The sequence below is a fragment of the Trichosurus vulpecula genome, chromosome 8 (assembly GCF_011100635.1).
Source record: "Trichosurus vulpecula isolate mTriVul1 chromosome 8, mTriVul1.pri, whole genome shotgun sequence".
Taxonomy (NCBI): domain Eukaryota; kingdom Metazoa; phylum Chordata; class Mammalia; order Diprotodontia; family Phalangeridae; genus Trichosurus; species Trichosurus vulpecula.
This window is the reverse complement of record NC_050580.1, coordinates 253,478,141-253,501,189: the sequence shown is the minus strand read 5'-3', so window position 1 is coordinate 253,501,189 and position 23,049 is coordinate 253,478,141. Positions and strand designations below refer to the sequence as shown.

At 41.6% G+C, this 23,049-nt stretch overlaps 2 protein-coding genes across 3 annotated transcripts in view; one reads left to right on the top strand and one right to left on the bottom strand.

The window, feature by feature from the left end:
* Window positions 1–2,678, top strand: part of PPP4R4 (protein phosphatase 4 regulatory subunit 4) — a 129,734-nt gene extending 127,056 nt beyond the window's left edge. For both annotated transcript variants that reach the window (XM_036737104.1, XM_036737103.1), the window contains one exon: window positions 1,717–2,678. In XM_036737104.1, the coding sequence (XP_036592999.1) occupies window positions 1,717–1,741 (25 nt within the window). In that variant the 3' untranslated portion in view covers window positions 1,742–2,678. The remainder of the gene's footprint in view (window positions 1–1,716) is intronic.
* A 3,275-nt stretch (window positions 2,679–5,953) lies between these two features.
* Window positions 5,954–21,637, bottom strand: SERPINA10 (serpin family A member 10). Its single transcript, XM_036735141.1, is given in 6 exon segments — window positions 5,954–6,317; window positions 7,484–7,634; window positions 9,872–10,145; window positions 11,965–12,688; window positions 12,690–12,719; window positions 21,591–21,637. Coding segments are annotated over 6 exon segments (1,413 nt in total). The 5' UTR covers window positions 21,633–21,637; the 3' UTR covers window positions 5,954–6,125.
* Window positions 21,638–23,049: the final 1,412 nt, after the last annotated feature.

Below are 23,049 nucleotides of genomic sequence, written 5' to 3'. Positions count from 1 at the left end.
TCCCTTAACTGTCCTTTTGTTTTCAGAGACTCTTTTTATGCCAACAGGCCACTTTCTCTCCTGTTCAAAAAACATATCAAACCAGAAAACACACGGTCTGTAGAGTGAGGAACCTGAAAAAGGGCAGGGCTGCTGGGGGTTAGTGAATTGTTCAGGACCACCCAACTAATTAGTAGCAGAGATAAGATTAAACGTTTTTACTCTCAGTCTAATTCTCATCACACTACACCATGCTGCCTCTTAAGGAATGGAAGTAAAAAAAAAAATCTTTCCAAGAGCAATTTCAGAATTTTCTCTCAGAACGAACTGAAAGAGACGAACTCTACATCTGTATTCTTTATGCTGGTTACTTAGCAGAAGCAGGAGTGGCATGTTCTTGGGGAGACGTACACAAAGACCTTGAAAAATTGTATGATTTCAATGGCATCTTCCTGTGTCGCAGGGACATTGCTATGAAGCAGTGGTCCCACTGTACCCTTGCTTGGGCAGATCGCATGTGAATCATTATTTTTAGTTCTGGCCAGCACGTTTTTCAAAGAGGCACTGACAAAGCTTGTCCCGGAGGGTGGTGAGAGTGCTGAGGGGATTCAACGCCGTGTCACATGATGGTTAGTTATAGAGACTGAGGAAGAGAAAAATCAGTGGAGTCAAAGTGACATCTGTCATGTTGGTGAATTATGTAGACTGGATGTCTTGGACCCCCAAAGGGAGAACTAGAAAGAAATGAAAGTCACAGGGAGGCATATTTCAGCTCAATAGAGAGGGAATTTTCCCAAAAAACTAGAGCAATTCAACAATGAAATGGGCTGCCCTGGGAGGTACGGGGAGTACCTGGGAGGTAATGCCCCGTCACTTGAGGTGTTTTGCAAAGCCGATCACTGTTACACCTATGAAAGAACAGATTCATACCTCATGGACTAGATCACCTGCAAGGTCCTTTCCAGCTCAGTATATGGCATGCTATCGCAAATCCCTTCGTTGGCCTAGGTTTTTAAAGTATGTTCTGAAATTCTTAAAAGGATCTTGATACGCTTAAGATGAACATGATACCTCTGTTCAGGCATTTGGAAAAGAAATACTGAACAGCGTATGATGTCCTGTGAGTTGGACAGTCCTGAGATCGCTGACATAACTTTATACCTGGACACAGTAAATTGGCTCCAAAGATTGTGAGTCATACCGGAATCTTCATTGTGCTGTAAAGTGGTCACCAATTATTCTTATGCTTCCAACTATTATCAAGCTGATACAGTTGAAATTTGCAGCTGTCACTCACCATTTTTCAGTGTTGAATACGTGTTTGCGTTTTTCAGAACTTTATCTTTTAGGCCTAATAAAATGACTTTAAAGCACTTGCCAATTTCTGTGTCTTTATACAAGTACTACTTAGCCTCATGGAACCGGTTTCAAAATGTGAAAAGTTAATTTTTACAAATTGAATGACATTCCAGTTTATTGGAGAAGGCTGCTCCTCCTACACCAGAATGTTTTTGTAGAGCATAACTAGTATTGTTGTTAGGTTTTTTAAAACCAGTTAGTCATATTTCAAGTGCGCCAACATAGGCTTACACCTGTGTTGCCTAATTCAGTACTACTGAGTTGATTGCTTTTATATAAAGCAGTGAGAATTTGCATGTTTCCTTTTCTTTCCCTTCTACCTTTTTTCTTTTATCTTTTCTTATTTTTTAAAATTCTTTTTCTTTTTTCTTCCCAAAGAAAATCTAGAAAATCAAATCCTTAGATCACCTGATAAACAAGGAAGAAAACCAAAGACAAGTGGAGGTAACGGGATTGCTCGCAGAAGCAGGAGTGACAGCACTGGAGAGACTTGATTGCATCTGATGTCATTAAGCCTTCCATATTTGAAATTAGATTCCCTGGGTTGTATAGTATATATTTCTATAAATAATGTATTGGTTGCAGAATTCCAATGTTATAGTGAAATGTTGAAATGCAGCTTTAGGTACGTGCTTTAACTACTGCCGCAAGAGAGACAATTAAGCCTTTGTAGTGCAGGATACCAGTGTCATCTATTAATTGTTCTCAGTTACAGTTTTAGCATTTTAGCAAATCGCTGTGGAAGTCACAGTCAGCTGAAATTGTCCTGGCTATCTTACCTGTTTGGGAAATTAATAGTATATTCATAAAGAATCTTCAAGTCCATTGGAAATTAAATACTGAAGAATGTATGATTTCCTGCAAGTTGGACAGACATAAATTTGTACCTGGACACCCCCAAATTCAAATTTGGCAATGAAAATTCCTAAAGGTTTCCAGTCATTTTAGGAGCAAATACCTCCAAATAATTGGTTAATGATTTTCTTTATTTCATGGGACAATTTCTTTTATAAATACTTTGTTTAAATTTTAGATTGTATTTTTTCTCTTTACTTAATTTTAAAATGATGAATCCAGTTTTTAATTAGCTGTTATTCCAAGCTATCATGCTTTAGCTATGTCAACAGCATTTATTTGTACTAATGCTAATATTTCCATCAGACTTTGCCTGCTGAGCATATATAGTTCTATTTTAAAATGCCAATACTTGAGATATATTGTATGAAGCTATTGTCAGCTTCTCTATTTCAAAATGCAATCAGCATATAACTATATTGATATCAGATAATATTTGTTTTTTAAATATATTGATGTATGATAAAGTTGAATTAATTTGTGAATGCATATGTGCGTGTGGTTACTTTTTATAATGTGAAATAATGAATTATGAATTTACTAAAAATAAAACATAGGCTAATGCAGTACCTATATATTTGTGAAGAAAGTTTTAAATCATTTTCTGCAATGTTTTCTTTATAATTAAGAGGTAAGAAACTGTAGTTTATTTAATAGCAAGTAAGGGAAGGAATACCATATTCACGATTACCCAAACCTTGTTCTTCTCCTTTTCTCTCCTGATACCTGCTTTTTTTTTTTTCCTTTGGCTATGTTAGCAGTCCTAAATGCCTCTAGTAGGTTTGCAGTTGAAATAAAATTGAGTGATCCGCCAGTCAGGCTATGTCAGTAGTAAAGGTCTGGTGGAGGAGTTAGAAAGTGCTGGCTGACTAAAGTTTGGGGCTCCTTGTAGATTTTGTTTATCTCCATGTCCCCTGTGTCTCTTAACATCCAGAATGGAGACTCTAATACACTGCTTTCTAGAATAGAGTATTTGAAAGTCGATAATGGGGAGTCTGAGTTCCATAAGCTTTCTCTAAAATCTTGATCTTTAGTCAGCCTGAATTTATTTTGTCAACAAGAACAATAATAAAGAAGTTAGGTGCATTATTTGCCTTCCTTGGTTTGCACTCCTTATTCTAAAAGCAAACTTTTTGGATTGGGTTGGAATTGTACGTTGAGAGTAAAAGTTGTAATATTACCTCAAGGATCTGTCGCTAATTCAGACATAGCATATTTGCTGCCCAGTTTCAAAATATGGTTCAATTTGATTCAACAAACATGTTTTCAGCACTTTCTGAGTACAGAGCAACATGTGGGAGCCCCACACTAGATATTGGAGTTGAGTACTTAAACATAATACCCCCTAAGCCTTTTTTCATATTTGGTTCCACTAAATCTTGAAATTTGTAAGAAAAGAGACACCTGTTTACATCTTTCAGGAGCAATGTTGTTAAAATTCTGAGAGATCATTGTGAAGCCTCTGAAACTCAGATTAAGGTTTCCCACAGCTATATAGTGAAACACCAGCAACAGAGAACAGTACCAATTCCTGCCTTAAATAAGAATGTGTTGATTATATCAGGCTCTTACTATATGGTAGCTGTGTTTGGGGGAATGCCACCAACACTGTATTGGACCACGTATGGGTTCAACCACATTCATTTCTGTTTGGTGGTATTCTGTTCTCTCACGTAGTCTCTTTTCTAGTCTTTACCTTCTTAAAAGAAAAACGTGATATACAGTTTTATCATTTATGCCAGCTACATGGCTACATCCTATAAATCTGTGGAAAGATGGGTATTTAGATATGTTAATTATATTTGGGAGCTTAAGGTGGTAGATGTGTATAAGAGAGAACCAGTTCTAGGGGGAGGTCCTAGCCTGAAAGTGGGAGTGATGTACATTAGGCTGACTTCAAATCTGAGAATAGACTAACCATGCAAATTAGAAGCAAGAAAGGTGAATTAGGAACATTTTGGTAGTGTTGCCCAATATTCAGAAGCTCCATATTAGCATTACCATGAGTTTCTATGAATTTAGTTTTAATTTTGTTTTGTCGAGGTTCAGTTTTATCACTAGAAAAGCATTCTGAAGATTCATTGGTGACTGGTAGGTAGATGGACAATGTAGCTTACATCAGGTGTCAGACTCAAATAGAAACAGGATCACTGCAGGTCTCATATTGACTTTTTAAAAAATCACAAATTAACATCAATGACATTGTGTATTTATTTTGTTAAACATTTCCCAGTTACATTTTAATCTGGTTTGAGCTACACTGACTTGTAGGTGGAGAGTTTGACATGTCTGGTTTACAAAATTACCTGGCCTTTTAAAAAATATAATGTATTAAAATCAGAGTCTGTCGTGGAGATGGTACATGACCAAGGTGTTATAGCCTGAAATGCTAGTGGAAGGCATCCAAAAACATTTTTATCATAGTTGTGGAAGGGTGGTGGGCATTCAACTGAAAAGTTATATCTTTTTTGCTATTTACCGCAAATGTGAGTCATTTTTACTTCTTTGAACTTTCCTCGTCTCTAAAATGGAGCTGGATGAGACTGTGTCTTGGGTCCCTTCCAACTTGAAACTCTATGATCCTATGATGTTTTTCTTGACTAAATTAAAATAGAATGAAATGGTTGACTTATGTTTAGACCATTCCCTCCATTCCTTGCTTTGCTGTTTTCCCACAGATAAATTCAACCAACTGGGACACAAGTAAATCACAAGGCAATGGGAGTTAATTAGTGGCAAGATTCTGTATGGAGTTCTAAATCCATTTCAATTCAAGGAACATTTATCCATTATCGTATCCCTACCATTACAGTGTCTTATGCATGAACATTACTAATTTATATTATTGGAATACAAAGAACATCTTGTAGTTCACTCCCAACTTAAATCACTGGACAAAATGAACAGACAAGTAATTCATTTGCCATCAGTTTTAAATATTAGAAATAAAACAAAAATGGTTGAATACATTTACAATGCATAATAAAGCATATAATCAAAAGAACATGGAAATTAATCCCCTTAATGAGCTACTCAACATGTTTCCGAAGGAATAAAAGAGTTTATTCTTCATCACTTTGGACTTCACTACCATCTTGTGTCGATTTCTGCTTTGTTGGCTTTTGCAGGTAATTCGGAAAAGCACAAACACCGCTTGATTTTTCTAAAGTTTGTTGGAAGGGGATTATTAGATAGACTTTAGGTAATTACTGTAGCTTGTCGTAGTGGAGAGAGACCTGGACAGGAGACTTAACTGTAGTCCTGGTTCTGTAACTGACTAGTCATGTGACCTTGGGCAAGTCATTTCTGTAGTTTCATAATCTAAAATGACAGGTATGGATGAGGTAATCCATAAGGACCCATCAAGCCATAATAGCCTGTGATTCTACCACCATCCTTTTAAATTTGCTGGAGAAACATCACAACTGAGTTGACATCACTGAGCCAGCTGCAGTGCTGATGAATGTGTCACTACAATGATTTTTCTCCTCATTTTAGCCACCAGTGAGTGACACTCTAATGGTTTATAAAGAAACGATTTAGCACTAGAAGAAAATAGGAGCTAATTTTAAGGAGAAACTTTCTCATGGGCCCATTCCTTCCAAGCTCTTTATCTTTTAGGCCGCGCTCTAACATGTCCATCGCATTAAGCTGTGCATTGTAGGTAACAGAACAGACTCCACTTGAGGCGTAAAGCCCTATTGTCAAACTAGCCGTACTGAACACTTCTTTAAAATATGAGGTAGAAAGCAGGAAGACTTCCCTAAAGTAAATAATATCTTCATCTTTACTCCCAGCAGATTTCCACAAGATCCCAGAAGCACAACAAAAACTAACCCGGGATGAGAACAACCCTCTCCCTGCTCCCGCTTCCATCTTCTGCATTATCATATGTACCTTTGGCAACATGAGACATTTGTGTGTGTTAGGAATTATAGAAGAGATGGGTCAGCCACCCTGCCGAGGAAGAGCAGACTTTTAGATGTCTCTTCATAGATCATGAAGTGGAACGGACGATCTATTCTGATGATTGTGGGCATTGAGTAGGCCACAATTTCTGATGCTGTTCCAGCCGCTGCTTCGGTTCCTCTCTCATTGACATCAATTACTGTTCTCTGCAAAATCTGCCAAAGGAAATGAAATAATACGCAAATAGGAGCAAACTAGGCAGACAGCACCAGGTTGCCCCTGAGGGAAACGTCTTTCTCCCTTGAATTGTTTCGCTGGTTGCCTTTGAATTTTTCCACCATGATTGTCGCCTTATCGTCTTGTCACCGGGGGGATCGTACATCCCTCAAAGTTTGAGGCCGTAGTCCGCGTGAGACTTGAGGAACTTTCTGCTATCTATTGTGAAATCTGGGTTGGCTTTAGAATTTCTTAAACCCTAGGGATTTAGGTCAAGGCCAAGAAGGGTGAGGGAAATCTAAGAGGAGGTTCTGGGCCTAGACCAGATCCCAATGGAAAGAATACGTTGGAGGAATTGGAGAAGGCCCCGGCTGACCCTTGATTTGAATCAGCGCCTTTCAAATCTTCAAAGTTAGCAGGAACGCTGAGGAATCAGGGACCTTACTGGCATCTTAGGTCTCCTCTTGAGTAAATCTCTTAGGATCTTAGATCGAACGGAGCTCGAAATTATCTTATTCAACTCCCTCTCAGAAACATAAATCTCTCCATAACATCCCAGAGGATAGTAGTCATCTAGCCACTCCCCAGAGACCTCCAGTAATGGAGAACTCTTTACCTCCGCAGGTAGGGAATTTCATGCACAGACAGCTCTAGTCTGTCTGTCCTGAGTTATTTCTTATATTAAGCTGTAACTTCTATCCACTGATAACTACCAATCCAACTCCCCCACCCCAGAGAAATTTATCCTGGAAATGGAATTGATTTACAAGTAAATAAATTGAAAATGACTTTAATAGTGTTCAGTTCTGAGGCAGGTATAGGCCAGAGCCCTTCTTCCACTGCTTGATCCAGACATTGCTTGCATTCATGCATGTGTTTATGTATGCGTATCTTGGCTAATTGAATGCCTAGCAAGGGCACCAGAGCTTCCCAATATATTGCAATGGTATATGCATACAGACATAGTACATATATAGGTCCACGTACACTCATAACAAAGTCTCATAACACAAACTCCTTTACTGTTATAGACCTCGTGGACTTGGAAATCTTTCTCTACTGGCTATAATGTAGGTATCTGTACATTGCACCCACTAATTTTTTTTAACAGCTATTTGGTGAAGTTGACAATGTAACACCTGTTCATTGAATAGTCACGACTTACCTTAGACACCTTCAGATTCCTTGCTGGACCTGAGAGTTCACTCAGATCGGCCCAGGGTGAGAATATTGCTCTCATGCCCATCTGCTTAAGGAGTTCTTGTACCTCATACTTCTGATCTAGCTTGAACTTTGGAAAGAAAACGTCCGTTTTTCTATGGCACAAATATACAGAATCACGAAAAATAGGTACAGGGCATTCTCTTTGGAAGCTAAATACATCCTAGTTTTTGTTAAAATTTCTGTTGGAGAGGTTATTTCAAGGGCTGCTGTTTCTTACGAAGTGGCCTAGTCCAAAGAAAATGCCAATCAGCTCTAAAAGCTCGTGATAAAACAACTAGAGTGTCAATGAGTCAATTATTTTCCTTAAACGAGCCAGGAATACCCTTCATCAAAACTCTGCTCAAATGCCTTATTGGGTTATGGAGACATCTTCTAGTGCTTTCTACCTTTTTAAAAAGTTTTATTGATCTCTTTGGGGTTTTTTAATACCACAATCATTCCCCGTTATGTTGCCCACCACCACCAATGAATGGATGAGTGCACTAGAATGCCTTCCTTCCTGAGCTCTGACTTGGAATCCCTAGTGACTTTCAAAGTGCAGCCCAGCTCCTACATGAGGCCTTTGCTGTTCTACCCACTCGTCAGTCCTCTCTCCTGAAATCTCTTTGCATTATTTTATAATAATAGCTAGCATTTATATTCCACTCTAAGCTTTGCAACTCTCTGATTTTATCCTCATGAGAACACTAGAAAGCAGGTGCTATTTTTATCCCCATTTTACAGTTGAGGAAGTTGAGGCAAATAGAGGATAAATGACTCAGCCAAGGTCAAATAGCTAGTAAGTATCTGAGGTCATATGTGAACTCGGATCTTCCTGACTCCAAGTTCTCTATGCATAAAATGGAGATACAATAACCCCTACTTGACAAGATTTTGATTGTCTAATGAGGTAATGTAGGTAAAGCACTTTGCAAACCTTACAGTGTTATATGCGAGTTAGCTTCTATTATCTCTAAGCCCAAGATTTAACCTGGAGTTCTCCAAGGCTATTCCAGCAGGGCGTAAGCTTCTGGCACTTCCTCAGAAAAGTGGAAAAGATTCCATAAATCTGTGTGTGTACTATCTAGAACCAGATTTGTTCTGTGAGGAAATAGTAGTCATTAAAACTGGGGTCCTTGAACTTGGTTTTGGGTTCTGTTTTTTTATAATTTTAATAACTGCATTTCAGTATCATTGGTTTCCCTTTAATCTTTTGCATTGTGTTTTATATAGACATTTGTGAGGAGGTAGCTACGTGGCACCACTGGATAGATAGGGTGCTTGGCTTGGAGTCAGAAAAACCTGAGTTCCAAACTAGCCTCAAATATTAGCTGTGTGACCCTGGGCAAGTCACTTAACCACTGTTTGTCTCAGTTTCCTCATCTGTAAGATGGGAACAGTGATAATACCTCCCAAGGAATCAAATGAGATGTTTGCAAATGATGTCAGCACAGTGCCTGGCACACGATAGAAGCTACAGAAATACTTATTCATCTTCCCCGCCAGCAGCTCCGGGAAAAGGTCCATAAGCTTCATCATCAGACTGTCAAAAGGATCCGTGACCAAAGAGTCCCTGAATTAAAAGGTTGGCTACCAGTTAATTTTTCAGCCGCAACATTTCATAAAATTTGCAACTGAGACTTTGGAAGATGAGATTGGTGTCAATGAATGGAATGTCTACACTGATGAAATCAGTGGCTTCCAGATATCCTGGAAATCCTAAGTGACCACATGCCCCACACTGGCAAAAGAATGTCACTGTTCTGTCCATCTTTCCCCCTTAAAAGGGAAGAAGGGTACAAACACTGATTAAGCCCCACTATGTGCTGGGCATTGGGTTAAGCACTTTACGAATGTTATCTCATTTGATCCCTTAAAAGAACAGGTCATATCGTCCTGACCCCACCTCCCCCATCCCTCTAAATATTATAGTGGAAGGACAGCAGCAAGGCTGGTATAGTGGCCAAAGACCTGAGTTCAGCTCCTGACTCTGTCACTAACTCGCTTGGACACATCTCTCCCTGTCTCTGGGCTCCAGTTCACTCATCTCTCAAACGGAGCTTGGGAAAAGCAGACTAGATTATCTCCAAGGTTCCTTACAGCTCTAATGGTCTCCCTTTCATTCCTGCCATGCCATCATGACAATGATTTATGTCAAACCGGTTCTGTCCCCTTACTTTCTGACTGTGGGACGGGGCGGACCCTGTTGGTAACATACATTTACAAGGCTGTAAACTTCTGCAAGTTTGGCATCGTGCCTTTTCTAATCATTGTGTCTCACGTGGGGCCTACCTCAGTGCTTTGCACATAGTAGGTACTTATTTTTCTACTGTATTGTGATGAGCAGTACCTGGTTTTCATGTTTCTGATCCATTCGTCCACCAGCTCTACAGTTAAGTAGTCTTCGATGGCAAGGTGGTCCCCCATTTTATCCACAAGGACCACGAGCATGCTTGCATTTCCTCGGTAGGGTAATTTGAGGACTTGGCAATGTAAGTTCCTATCAAAGGTTGAAGCAAACTTGTCAGACCTGTACATCATAGGCACCTTTGTAGTTCTGTATTTGTCCAGGTGGAAGGTTTCAACTTCGGTGAGAAGAGGGTCAAATGCAGATAGCCATTTACCTAAGGAGGTAAAGAAGGAAAGAAAATGGCACGTTGAGAAACCTGCTGACTAAGCCAAGTATTTTTCATGATGAAATCTCCAGAAGTGAGAGCCACTAGCCCTTCCCTTTACTGCCAACATTGAGAAGATATTCTAATGCTACAGAAGATTAATGTCCAGAGCGGGCTGGTGCCATCTCCCCTTATCAGGAAGGAGGACAACAAACATTTTTATACTGCTTACTATGTGCTAGGCCCTGCACTAAGTGCTTTACAAATATTATCTCATTTGATCGTTACAACAACTCTGGCAGATGCTTTAATCCCCATTTTTACAGTTGAAGAAACTGAGGCAGACAGAGGTTAAGTGACTTGCCCAGGGTCACATAGCAAGTAAGTATCTGAGGCCATATTTGAACTGACTCCTGGTCCAGTGCTCTATCCACTGCACTAAACTGCCTCTACCAAGCCAAGCAAATAAACATCCTTGAGGTCAGGATGCTGCTCTCTTCTCCTTTGGTGAAAAAGCCTCGATTTCTAGGTTTTATCAGAGTCTACCAGCAAGGGCTAGCTAGAGAGAGACTATGTTGTCTTGCAAAAAACACTGACCTCAGAGTCAGAAGACCCAGAGTTTGAGTTCCAACTCTCCTCCCATAGCCGTAAAACATCCCCTCCCTCCACTCATTTGTAAGAGGAAATTAGAATATTTATACTACCTACATCACAGGGTGGTTGTGAGGAAAGTTTAAGTGTAAAGTACTAGAGAAATATGAATTATCATTATGATTTCATGAGACTCCAGAAAATTGAAGGTGAAGTGTTGGCTACCAGAGCTTTTTGGGCTCCACGTGTTGTCTTCCCTATGGCTCGTGCTGCCTTATTTCGGCTGTACAGTCTTGTAATTCAGTGTTTCTGTAGTCAAATGTCCACCATTCGGTGTCCAATTAGAGAAGGCTGGTTATTATTTAGGGCCTTTGCTTCTTCCATTTCTGCCTTTTGAAATGATTTGCTGCCCCTCAGCCTCTCTATAAGGGGAGTGTTGAGAAAGTTTTGTATCTGTTAAGAGACAAAACATGGGAAGGCCAAGTGGGGAAACAGTTACGACACATTGGCTCTGGAGCGAGATGCGGGTCCAAGTCTTGGTGCTACCATTTATCATCTATGAGACCTTAGGCGCGCCACTGAATAGAGGCTGGGTTTCTCCATTTTAAAACAAATGGTTTTCACCACCTGCCTCACGGAAATATTAGGAAAGCACTTTGTAGGCTGCAGGGTAGTAGAGACCTTCGTTTTCTAGTAACGCAGAGCCCTGTTCATGGTAGATAATTAATGAATTCTAGCGGAATTGAAATGAAACATGAATGATTAGCAAAAAATCAGGCTGAGGAATCCCTGGCTATATCATTCTATCCATGTCAGCCCTTGTTCCAGGGATTTGGTTCCTGGTATTTGGGCTCTTGGGGGTGTTAGCGTGTTTCATTCATCTAGCCCTCTCCCCAGGGATTCTGGAGCAAAGGGTTTTTTCATTGACAGAAGCCAAGGGACCGAGAATTGACCTCATAGAACACCAAGGAACATTACTATAATGTACGTAAAGGTAGTGTAATCTTCTCTAGGTTCTACGGCATGGCTAATTCCGATCAGCCATGGCTGATGAGCTAGCAGCGTTCTTTGGGGTCTTTTCCCTATGCCTTCCCTTTCCTTGGTCTAAGGCTAAACCAAATCCAGGCTTCACTGTGATGCCCAATGCAGAGTTGACTGCATACGAAAGAAAAGAAGAGAGAAAAAAGTATAATTCTTAGGACGAATGTATCATTATTAAGTAATACAAGATACGTACCACTAAAGAAGATGTAATCCACAAGAATTAATTTAGCTTCAGAATCAATCTGTTCAAAGAGTTTGGGAATTTTCCCCTTGGTCTCCTTGTTCACATAATGATTCATGACACTCTTGGCCTCTGTGGCATTGCGGAAATTCACAGGTACATACTCCATGTCAAAATACCGCTTGGACAAATTGAAGAAAGTCTCTTTGACATCAAAGTCCTTGTGGATAAAAGCAAAACTCCCTTTTAATAAAGCCAGCTCTTCATTTTGAGAAATGTTGTCTTTGAGCTCCTTGAAGAAAGAAGGCAAGAGAGTTGTCTCTGTACTGCTTAGATCCTGCCAGTTGAGGCCCTCTATGATCTGGGATCGGGTCTGCCCTCTGGCTGCCAGCAATAAAGTAGCCATTGCAAAAGAAAGGCAGAAAGGAGAGAAAACTATGTTGCCATCGTGTTTCATGGCTATTTTTCGGAACAGGTTGAACCCAAAGTTGGCATTCTTTTCTAAGAGTTTCCACCTATCCAGTGCTGGCCAAGGCTCCTCCTCAGCTGATGTCAGGGCATCTTTCCTCTGGGAATGTTGTTCGTCTCCATCCATTTGGTTGTGGTCGAGGAAGGTATGGTTATTCAAAACCTCCAGGTGTGTTTCCATCTTCCCTGGTCCCCAGTCTTTAGCAGTGCCCAATACCATCCATACTTCCACAAAGAAGAGGACGAGGCCGAAGGTCGTTTTCATAGTGGTCAGTTTTGGAGGCCGAGAGAATGTATTTCTTAGCAACCAAAATTCAGGTAAAGAGAGAAAAAAAAGTTTTTAAAGCCATTCATTTAAAAAAATCCTTTATCTCTGTGCTAAGGTGAATTACTGTTTCAGAAATTGAACCTTGTTCTACTGTGGGGGAAAATCACTTAAGGTCATAGGATTTAGAATTGAAAAGGAATTTAGAGGTCATTTAGCTCAGGGCAGATAGGCCCCTTGTGGCACCAACACTACCAAGTGCTTGAGAAACAGATTAAAACATATGTGGGAAATATTTAAATAAATAAAAATGCAATAGAACTTAGATAATGTTAATGTGTGGTTTTCTAAGTCAATATGCAACCATCAGAGATCCTTATGTGAGCCTTAATGACCCCCATTTCCAATTTGACACCACCAATCTAGGCCATCCCTTTCATCTTATGGAAGATGAACTTGAAGCCCAGGAGAAGCAGACCAATTTGTTTAAGGTTATACAGGCAGTAAGTAACAAGAGCCAGGAATCAAACTCCGGTGCTCTGAGCCCCAACCCAGGGGCACCTGTTTAACCGACCAGGCTCCCTCCCATGTGGACCAAAAGCATCTGGGAGAGTTTGATTGGTTCTGTTGTTGAGTCATTCTTCAGTCGTGTCTGACTCTTGGTGACCCCATCTGGGGTTTTCTAAGATCCTGGAGTGGTTTGCCATTTCCTTCTCCAGCTCATTTTATAGATGAGGAACCTGAGGCAAACAGGGTTAAGTGACTTGCCCAGGGTCACACAGCTAGTAAGTATCTAAGGCCACGATTGAATTCAGGAAGACTCCAGGTCCAGCGCTCTGTCCACTTCACCACCTAGCTGCCTGTTTGTTACAAATAGCAAAACCTTGATGAACCAGAATCTCACTTACCAGAACCCCCAAATAACTAAATCTTTGTTTTGACCTCCTTGAAGAAAATGAGGCAGCCATCATGTGGTAAGAAGCGCAATGGACCAAGAACCAAGAGAGAGACCTGGGGTCTCAGCCTGGTTCTGCTACTGCCTGTAATATGTGCCTTAAATGAGGAGGGACTGAAGCCAGGTGGCACAAGGGGAAGGAAGTGAAGACATTGATTGTAGATGGCATTTTCTAGGAGTTTAACCATAAAAAGGAGGAAAGGTATCATGTGATAGGTAGCTGGGCTGGCTAGAGGGGTTTTTAAGGAGGGAGGAGACCTGGGCATGCTAATAGGTAGTCGGGAATGCGCCAGTTGATAGGGAAAGATAAAAAATAAGTGAGATTGTGAGAGATAGAGAACACAGTCTAGCAGAGAAGACAGGACAGACTAGAATCACTTGTGCATGTGGAAGGGTTTGCCCTGGCAAGTAGAAGGGCCACCTCTTCACATAAGACTAATAATAGCTAGCATTTACATAGCACTTTAAGGTTTACAAAACACTTTATAAATAATTATTAATAAATAAATATCCCATTTGATCCTCACAATAGTCCTGGGTGGTAGGTGCTATTATTATCCCCATTTTCCAGGTGGGGAAACTGAGGCAGACAGAGGTTAAGTGACTTGGCCAGGGTCACACAGCTAGTAAATGTATCTGAAGCAGGATTTGAACTCAGGTCAGTCACCTGTAGTGGATAGAGTCCTGGCAGTGGAGACAGGAAGGTCTGGGTTTGAATTCTGCCTTAAGCACTTTCTAATTGTGTGACCTTGAGCAAAATCACCTAACTTCCAGCCTCAGTTTCCTTACCTGTAAGTTGAGGATAATAAATCCATAGCACTAACCTCCCAGGGTTGTGAAGATCAAATGAGATCATGTAGTAAAGGCCATTTGAAACAAATAAAGAATTGTGTAAATGTCAGTTATTATCATTGTTATTATCATACGGAAGGCGCTAGGGGATAGACTTAGGAGCAATGAGTGGAATTCAAAAGGGTGTCTTTCTGACTCAGAGGAAAGAAAAGCTTCCTAATGACTGGAGCTGTCCAACAATAGAATTCCCTGTTTCGTGGGGAATATACGTTCATCATCCCTGAAAACGTTTAAACAGAGATCTGTGATATTGAAGACAGGATTCATGATTTGGGATGAGGGTTGGGTTAGATGGCCTCCGGGAGCCCCTGTGACTCTGAAATTCTATCATTCGACCTCCCAGGGTTGTTCTAAGGAAAGTACTTTGCAACTACAATGTGCTATATGCCTGTGTGCTGTGGGTTGTTTTTCTGGGGGGGAAATCGAATAGGGGGGGAATGATTCATAATTTCATATGGGACTCACCCAGTGTGGAAATCCCACCAAGGTAGATCAACAACTCCTTTGTAACTTACAGTCTTAGAGTTTTCCTGGGGCAATGAGAAGTTTCCCAGGGTCACACCAAGTCACTATGTGTCAGCAATGACAGAACTTGAACCCAGGTCTTCCTGACTCCTAGGCTTGCCAAACCATTCTGTCTCTTAACCACAGTTACTACTAATGCTAATAAAATCTACAAAAATCACTAAAGTCCAACTCATAAAAACTTGGAAAGACTTGCATGAACTGATGCAAAGTGAAGCGAGCAGAACCAGGAGAACCTTGTACACAGTAATAGCAACATTGTAACAATGATCAACTGTGAATGACTTAGCTCTCTTCTGAGCAATATAATGATCTAAGACAATTCCAAAGGACTTATGATGAAAAAAGCTAATCTACCTCCAGAGAAAGAACTGATAGAGTCAGAAGGCAGATCGAGGCATACTATTTTCACTTTATTTTTTTCATGTTTTTTTTTCCCTTTCAGTCTGTTTCTTCTTTCACAACATGACTAATCTGGAAATGTTTCACATGATTGCAGATATATAACCTATATCAAATTGCTTACAGTCTTAGGGAGAAGGGAAGGTAAGAGAGGGAGGAAGAAAATTTGGAACTCGAAAAATTTTTAAGTAAATGTTAAAAATTTGTTGTTACATGTAATTGGGGAGAGTGACATTGAAAATAAAAACATAAAACATTTTTAATTTTACATAAAAAACAAAATCCTACTCATAGCAGAGTGTATGACTCTGGGTTCTTGAAGATTATGCCAGCAGAGAACAAGATTGGACAGACTTGGAATGTGACCCTAATGATGAACCAAATGTTTGTGGTCTGAGGACCAACCTAGCTAAGTTGGTGACAGGGTAAACATTTTAGCCACAGTAACTTTGGAAACTCTGCCAGGTTTCAGAGGGCTTGCAATCTGTGTCAATGGGGGGAGTACCCATATGAAGGACATTATGGACGCTTTAAATATTGAAACATGAACTTCACAATCAATCAAGCTTGTAGCTGTAATTCAACTGTAATTCAAAACACACACCAGGTTTCCCAGAATATGCTGGGGACTAAGTCTGGTTTCATCCACACTAACTATAATACAGTGAGAATCTCTGTAATGATGACACCAAGGCCCAGTCACTAAAGAGAGATTCAACTCCATTGTGGTTGTTCAGTCATTTCAGTCCTGTCTGACTCTTTGTGACACCCCTCACCACCACCCCCCACCCCCCGCCATTTGGGGCTTTCTTGACAAAGAGTGGTTTGCCATTTCCTTCTCCAACTCATTTTACAGATGAGGAAACTGAGGCAAGCAGGGATAAGTGACTTGCCCAAGGTCACACAGCTAGTATGTGTCTGAGGCTGGGATTTGAACTCAGGTTCTTCCTGACTCCAAACCCAGTGCTCTATCCACTGCACCACCTAGCTGCCTGTCGACTCCATTAACTAGACTGCATTTGACTAAAGGAAAAAAAAGGCTCAAATACTTTAGAAAGATTCAAATCAGCTCTTAGGGAAACAGAGCATCTTATTTCATAAGTGTCCTGGTAAATTTCAAGTAATATAAATACTGGTGCATAAGTGAATCTATGCAACCCAACAAAATATTAAAATCTGAAACCTGTAACTCTTACAATCCCATGGTTTACAACACCCCACATCCCCCTTCCAGTAGAAAGAAAAGCTCTGCAGTATTGACTTATAAGCACCACAGCCAAATAGATGTTGGCGGGGAGGGTACTATAACTCACCCTTTTGCAATCCCAGCAGATCAATACAGGAGGATCTGGGTAGAGCACACTGAAATGGGACCGAGGAGATCAGTTCTGACATGAATTTGCCTACTGGCTTTGAGCTTATTTCTTTCTCAAAGTCAGTTTCCCCATCTTTAAATGAGAGAATTGGACTAGATAATCTCTGAGGCCCTTTAAATGTTCTAATAATAACTGGCTTAGATGGTGGGCATAGGTAATAAAGAATGCTATAGATATAAGGCACTCTAAGGTTCACAAAACATCTAACATGCCTAATTTGAGCCTGACAAGCCTGTGAGGTAGGCACGAGGCATGAACCCCCCCCCCCCATTTTATAGACAGGGAAACTGAGGCTTAGCGATAGTAAATGGTTTGCCAGTAATCACACGTCTAACAAGTGTGAGAGGCAGGATTTGGACCCACCCAAATCCTTCTGACTTCGATTCCAACACTGTCTGTTAGCTACATTGCCTTTTCTAATAAGCTAAGTTTCCTTCTAGTTCCTATCTTCAATATTCTATGTCCTATGGTCCCTCCCCATTCTAAAGTCATGAATCAGAGACTCCAAGAAACCCAGCTAGCTTAGAGTTAGGTTGCTCTGTCCAAAGAATTCACAACTTTATTGCTGCCACTACTGAAAAGGTCAGCAGGTCTAGGCTTCAACAACCCTCTTTGGACTCCCCTGTAGGCCTCCCAACCTCATCCCCTGTACCCCACTCCCAACCCTGAGAAAACCTGGCAAGGAGCTGTATAATTGCTTTCTATGTCACAGCCAAACCCAAGGATGATTTCCAGCAACAAAACCTACCACAGATTTGGGGAGATTTGGGAGACTGAAGCCGAGTGATGGGGCAGCTAGGTGGCACGGTGCATAGACCACTGGGCATGGAATCAGGAAAACTCATCTTCCTGAGCTCAAATCTGACCTCAGATACTTACTAGATGTATCTCTGGGTAAGTCACCTAACCCTGGTTGCCTCAGTTTCCTCATCTGTAAAATGAGCTGGAGAAAGAAATGGAAACTACTCCAGTATCTTTGCCAAAAAACCCAAATGGAATCCCAGAGAGTTGGGTACAACTGAAACTATCCAACAATAAAAAGGACAAGTGACAGGTTGTGGTTATTGAAAGTTGTATCAACTCAGTGACCCAGTGTTCCCAGCCCTGCTTATCAGTCCGAGTTGGGGGAGGCTCTGCTGTGGGAAGGTGACGCTGAGTCTGCAGCTTTTGTATTCCCTGCTCTGTCACGTACCCCTCCCTGTGAAGTCTGTACCCCTACCTGCAAATTGTCGTGCCATTTTTACTTTAGGGAAGAACCAGACACAAGGGCCCACCCCTCTTACTGATGTGGATCTCTCTGAATTGTCTTTATCTCATTGTGAAAGTTACCAGAAAAGCTGCCCTCCTTGAATCCGTTTGCTGATCTGCATTGGTCAGCCCATCAACACGTTTGAAGTACATGTAATAAACTCCTTTTAGTTCTCAGGTCCTGAGTTTTGCCTCATTAATCAAAGTAAAAGCCCAAACAAAGGATTTTCCTTTCAACAGTGGCTTTCACTATATTTACATACATCTGGCAGAACCTAAGGTCCAATTATGAGGGCATCAGAATTTTACCTTCCAGTCCCCTTTAGACTCTTCCTTCCCTCTTTTTAGTGACTCCTTCCTCAGGTCAAGGCCCTCCAGGTTGTCTTCTGTCTAGCCTGGCCCTCCTTGTAGGAATAGCCCAAGCTTGTCCACAATCAAGATGCCTTCCTTCACATGAAAACATGGACCTTTTCACCTCTAGATCCTGGATAGGTGAATACCCATCTGATAAACTTCTTAGACCTAAGATTTTGATGGATGATATTAGCTCAAGCTTGAAGCTTAACATCGAAAAGCTCAAGATTGCGGCACCTGGTCCCACCACTTCTCGGCAAATAGAGGGAGAAGAAATGGAAGCAGTGTCAGATTTTATATTCTTGGGCTCAAAGATCACTGCAAATGGTGAGTGCAACCATGAATTTAAAAGACGCTTGCTCCTTGGAAAGAAAGCTATGGCAAATCTGAACAGCATGCTAAAAACCAGACATCACCTTTCCAATGAAGGTCCATATCATCAAAGCTATGGTTTTTCCAGTAGCAACGTATGGCTGTAAGAGTTGGCTTCTAAGAAAAGTTGAGCGTCACAGAATCGACATTTTTGAGTTCTGGTGCTTGAGAAGATTTTTGAAAGTCCCTCGGACAGCAAGGAGATCAAATCAGTCAATACTGAAAGAAATTAATTCAGACTATTCACTGGAAGGTCATACATTGAAGCTGAAGCTTAATTCCTTCAGCCACATAACGAGAAGATGGGACTAATTGGAAAAGACCCTGATGTTGGGGAAGAGTGAAGGCAAAAGAAAAAGGGGATGGTAGAGGATGAGAGGGATAGATGGTGTCATTGAAACAATGAACATGAACTTGGACAGACTTTGAGAGATAGTGTAGGACAAGATGGGCTGGGGTGCTGTGGTCCATGAGGTCACAAAGAGTCGGACCCGACAGAGCGACTGAATGACAACAATAAAACATAGTTCAATGTGCCACCTCGCCCTGATAAGGAGGAAGCAAATATGGTTTAGTGAAAAGAGCATTGGGTGAGACTCAGGAGTCCTGGGTTCAAGTCCAAGATTGGCTTGTTATTAATAGTGCGACCACAGGCAAGTAGTTTATTCTCTTTCGGTCTCAGTCTCCTTCCTTATCTGTAAAATGAGGCGTTCATCATGCCTACCTCCAACGACATTTTGTATCTGAAGTTCTTTTCAAGGCCTAAAATGCTATTTTTATTTGCAAACTGTGACAGCTTATACAGATGCAAGAGCTTGTCATTCTAGGCAATATTTGTATTGTAACAGTGATGTTCTGCTTTACAGACACTTACTAGCTTGTGACCCTGGGCAAGACACTTAACTCTCTTGGCCTCAGTTTCCTTACCTGTAAAATAAGCTGGAGGAGGAAATGGCAAATCACTCTAGTACCTTTGCCAAGAAAACCCCAAATGGAGTCATGAAGAGTTGGACAAGACTGGAAAAACTGCACAACAACTTTGCTTTACAAAAACAAAGGAGAGAACCTGGGCATTCCGGGTCCAGAGGCAGGACCTGAGCCAGGTCCCATCTGGGAGGGAGGGATATGGATTTCCTTCATATCATATACAAATACAGTGTGATTCCTACACCTATGGTACGTAGCGCTAGGACTCACCCAGAAGGCTTGGAGCGTGAGGGTGGAGCAGGAACACCTGCTGTGGCTCAGCCTTGCTGCAGCAACAGGTGAGCCCAGGTGGCCAATTCTCTGATATGCCAGGATTTCCATAAAGTCACTCCTTTAGAGAACCAAATGGCACTTCAATACGCATGGCATTTAGTAAGTTATTCCTTTAGGAAATGTGCAAAGGACAGCTAGGTGATGCAGTGCATAGAGCAGTGGCTCTTGAGTCAGGAGGACCTGAGTTCAAATCTAACCTCAGATGCTTAACAGCTGTTGTGACCTTGGGTAAGTCATTTAATCTTAATTCCCTTCTTAAAAAAAAGAAAGAAAGAAATGTCCAGTATTTAGTAAGTGTGTGTATATGTGGGGAGGGAGCAGGCTCTAGAGACCTATGATGCCATCAGTGTAGGGAATTCCTAATGGGGAAACTTCTTTTCAATGATGCAAACTAGTAACTCATCTGTAACTTAAAGTCTAAAGGGAGGAGGATAATAAGGAAGGGAGAGAGGAAGGGAGGAAGGGTGGGAGGGACACAGTAAGGAGGGTAGGAAGGAAGAGAGAAAGAGAGAGAGGAGAGAGAAAAGAAGGAAGAAGAAAAAAAATTATTAACACCTGTGGGTCAGAAAAGATTAATCTTTACACTCTAATGTCTAGTTTAAAACTCTAGGTGAATTTGCCTTATTGTGTTTGAGGTGTCTTCATCCTTGAAACTCAATCTGTGTATGTATGTGTCTCTGTGTGTGTGTCTGTGTGTGTGTGTGTCTGTGTGTGTGTGTCTCTGTGTGTGTGTCTGTGTGTGTGTATGTCTGTGTGTGTGTGTGTCTGTGTGTGTGTGTCTCTGTGTGTCTGTGTGTGTGTGTGTATGTCTGTGTGCATGTGTGTCTGTATCTGTCTGCTCTTTCTTGGACTTCATCTCTCTTTCTCTTTTTCAGATATGCTTGAAATTTGGGGCTAGTAAATAGACCAACAGAAAGACAACATGGCCTAGTCAACACAGTCCGCTTTGGAGTCTGGAGGACCTGAGCTCCAGCATTGCCTCTGACACACACTAGTTATGTGACCATGAGCCACTGACTGAACCACTAGGGTTCTCTAAGAGATAGAAGAGTTGGGAATCCACACCAGGGAGAGATTTTTCCACACTGAGAGTTCCCTGTACTGATGAAAGCACAGATCCAGCCAGACCTTTTCCTCTAAAGCCCCCGAACTGAGATGCTGTATACTCTTCAGGTTGGTGGATGGTGTCCTTGTAAACGCTTACAGGTCTCCTTCTCTCCTCTGTGCTCACTTAACCACCCACGCTCTTCCAGAAGGCTTACATTTGCTTACAGGACCCTGTAATGCTTTAAGACTCTTTAAGACTCTAATCTTGTTTAAATTCTCCATTATGAAAAATCTGGAGGTTGGGAGCTCTGTTTGGAAGGGTCCCTAACTGACCAAAAAGAAACCGTTCCTAAAAAAGTAAACAAACAAATAAATTATATCCGATTCCCAAAAGAGATCAGAGAGCATCTCCCATAGCTATTCCCAGCCAAATATGACAGGAAATTTTCTCCCCACCCCCTCGACCCCCCATATAGACATTTTAATATTCTCTCTTGAAACAGCAAGATCTTACCAACCCAGTGGTTCCACTGTCACCCTGCTGACGGTCTTCCATTCAAAATAAAGTTAAAAGGTTAAAGTTTGAGGCTGAAACTTTCAGCAAATATTTGCTATTCCAAAGTGTGGGGATCTGATTGGGCTGTTACTAATTAACTTCCGGGATGAGTGCAAGAAAGTCGGAGGCCAGGGGCAGGACTGATCCCTTCATATGTGTGGACCGGGCCATCCCTGGCATCTGTAGTACCCTGAGATTTTCCAGTGCCAAGAAACTTTCCCCACCCAGATCCTCCCAAGTTTGCTGGCAAGGGCCTGAAATTGTACCATGAGTGCCATTCCTTCAGGTTAAGATTCTAAACTTTATTAGAATGCAAAGTGTCCTGAGGCGGGGGCAAGGATACCTTTAGATTTTATTAGAGGATATTCAAGCTGCAAGGGAACACCCTCACTTTATATATGAAGAAATTAGGGCCCAGATAGCGATGCGCCCATCATTTGTTACTGTCGTTTGGTCTTTTTTCAGTTATGTCCAATTCTTTGTGACCCCATTTGGGGTTTTCTTGGCAAAGATACTGGAGTGGTTTGCCGTGTTCTTCTCAAGCTCATTTTACAGATGAGGAAACTGAGGCAAATAGGAATTAGTGACTTGCCCAGGGTCACACAGCTAGTAAGTGTCCGATGCTAGATTTAAACTCAGGAAGAGGAGTCTTCCTGACTCTGGGCCTGCCACTCTATCCCCTGTGCCACCGAGCCGCCCGTCATTACATAGATAATAAGTAAGAAAGCTGGAATTCAGACCAGGGTCCTCTCCATCCAGTTCTAGGGTCCTCTCCAGAGGGTGTGGGGCAACGGAGGGAGAGAGAGGAAAGAAAAGGGAGGCTGAAGACATCCCAAAGAGAAGCTCCACCGTCGTTCTAAAGGATTCTGGATCACAGATTCGGGGTCATTGGTGTTATAAAGGACCTCCTAGATCATCCAGCCCCACACCGCTTTGGCAGAGGAAGGCCGAGGCCCAGGGAGGCCTCAGAAAAGATTCGCCTCACTTGTTAAAGTGTGAACAGAGAGAATGAGGAATGATGAGGAGAGGCTTCGAAGTGTGGTGGGTGGAAGCATAAAGAGAGAGGTAAGGTCCTCTGCCGAGGAATAGAGATATGGGACTGGGAAAACCTCAGAGACCGACCAGCCAGGCGCATCCACCCATTTACAGGAGAAGGAAGTAAGATCCCAAGAGGTTGGCAGGTTTTACAGATGAGGAAATAATGCCTCAAGTCACACAGAGTGTGAGCATCGGTGGTGGAATTCGAACCCCAGCCTCCGGTCTGAAGAGCCGGTGTTTTTTCTACCATGAGGAAGAGGAGGTGGTATGGTAAGTACGAGGAGAAAGATTTGGAAAAGCTGTTCAGATGAGTGTGAGTGTGAGATATAAAAAAGATTACCACGTAGTCGCGATGGGCAGACTGAGATTAGATAGCATA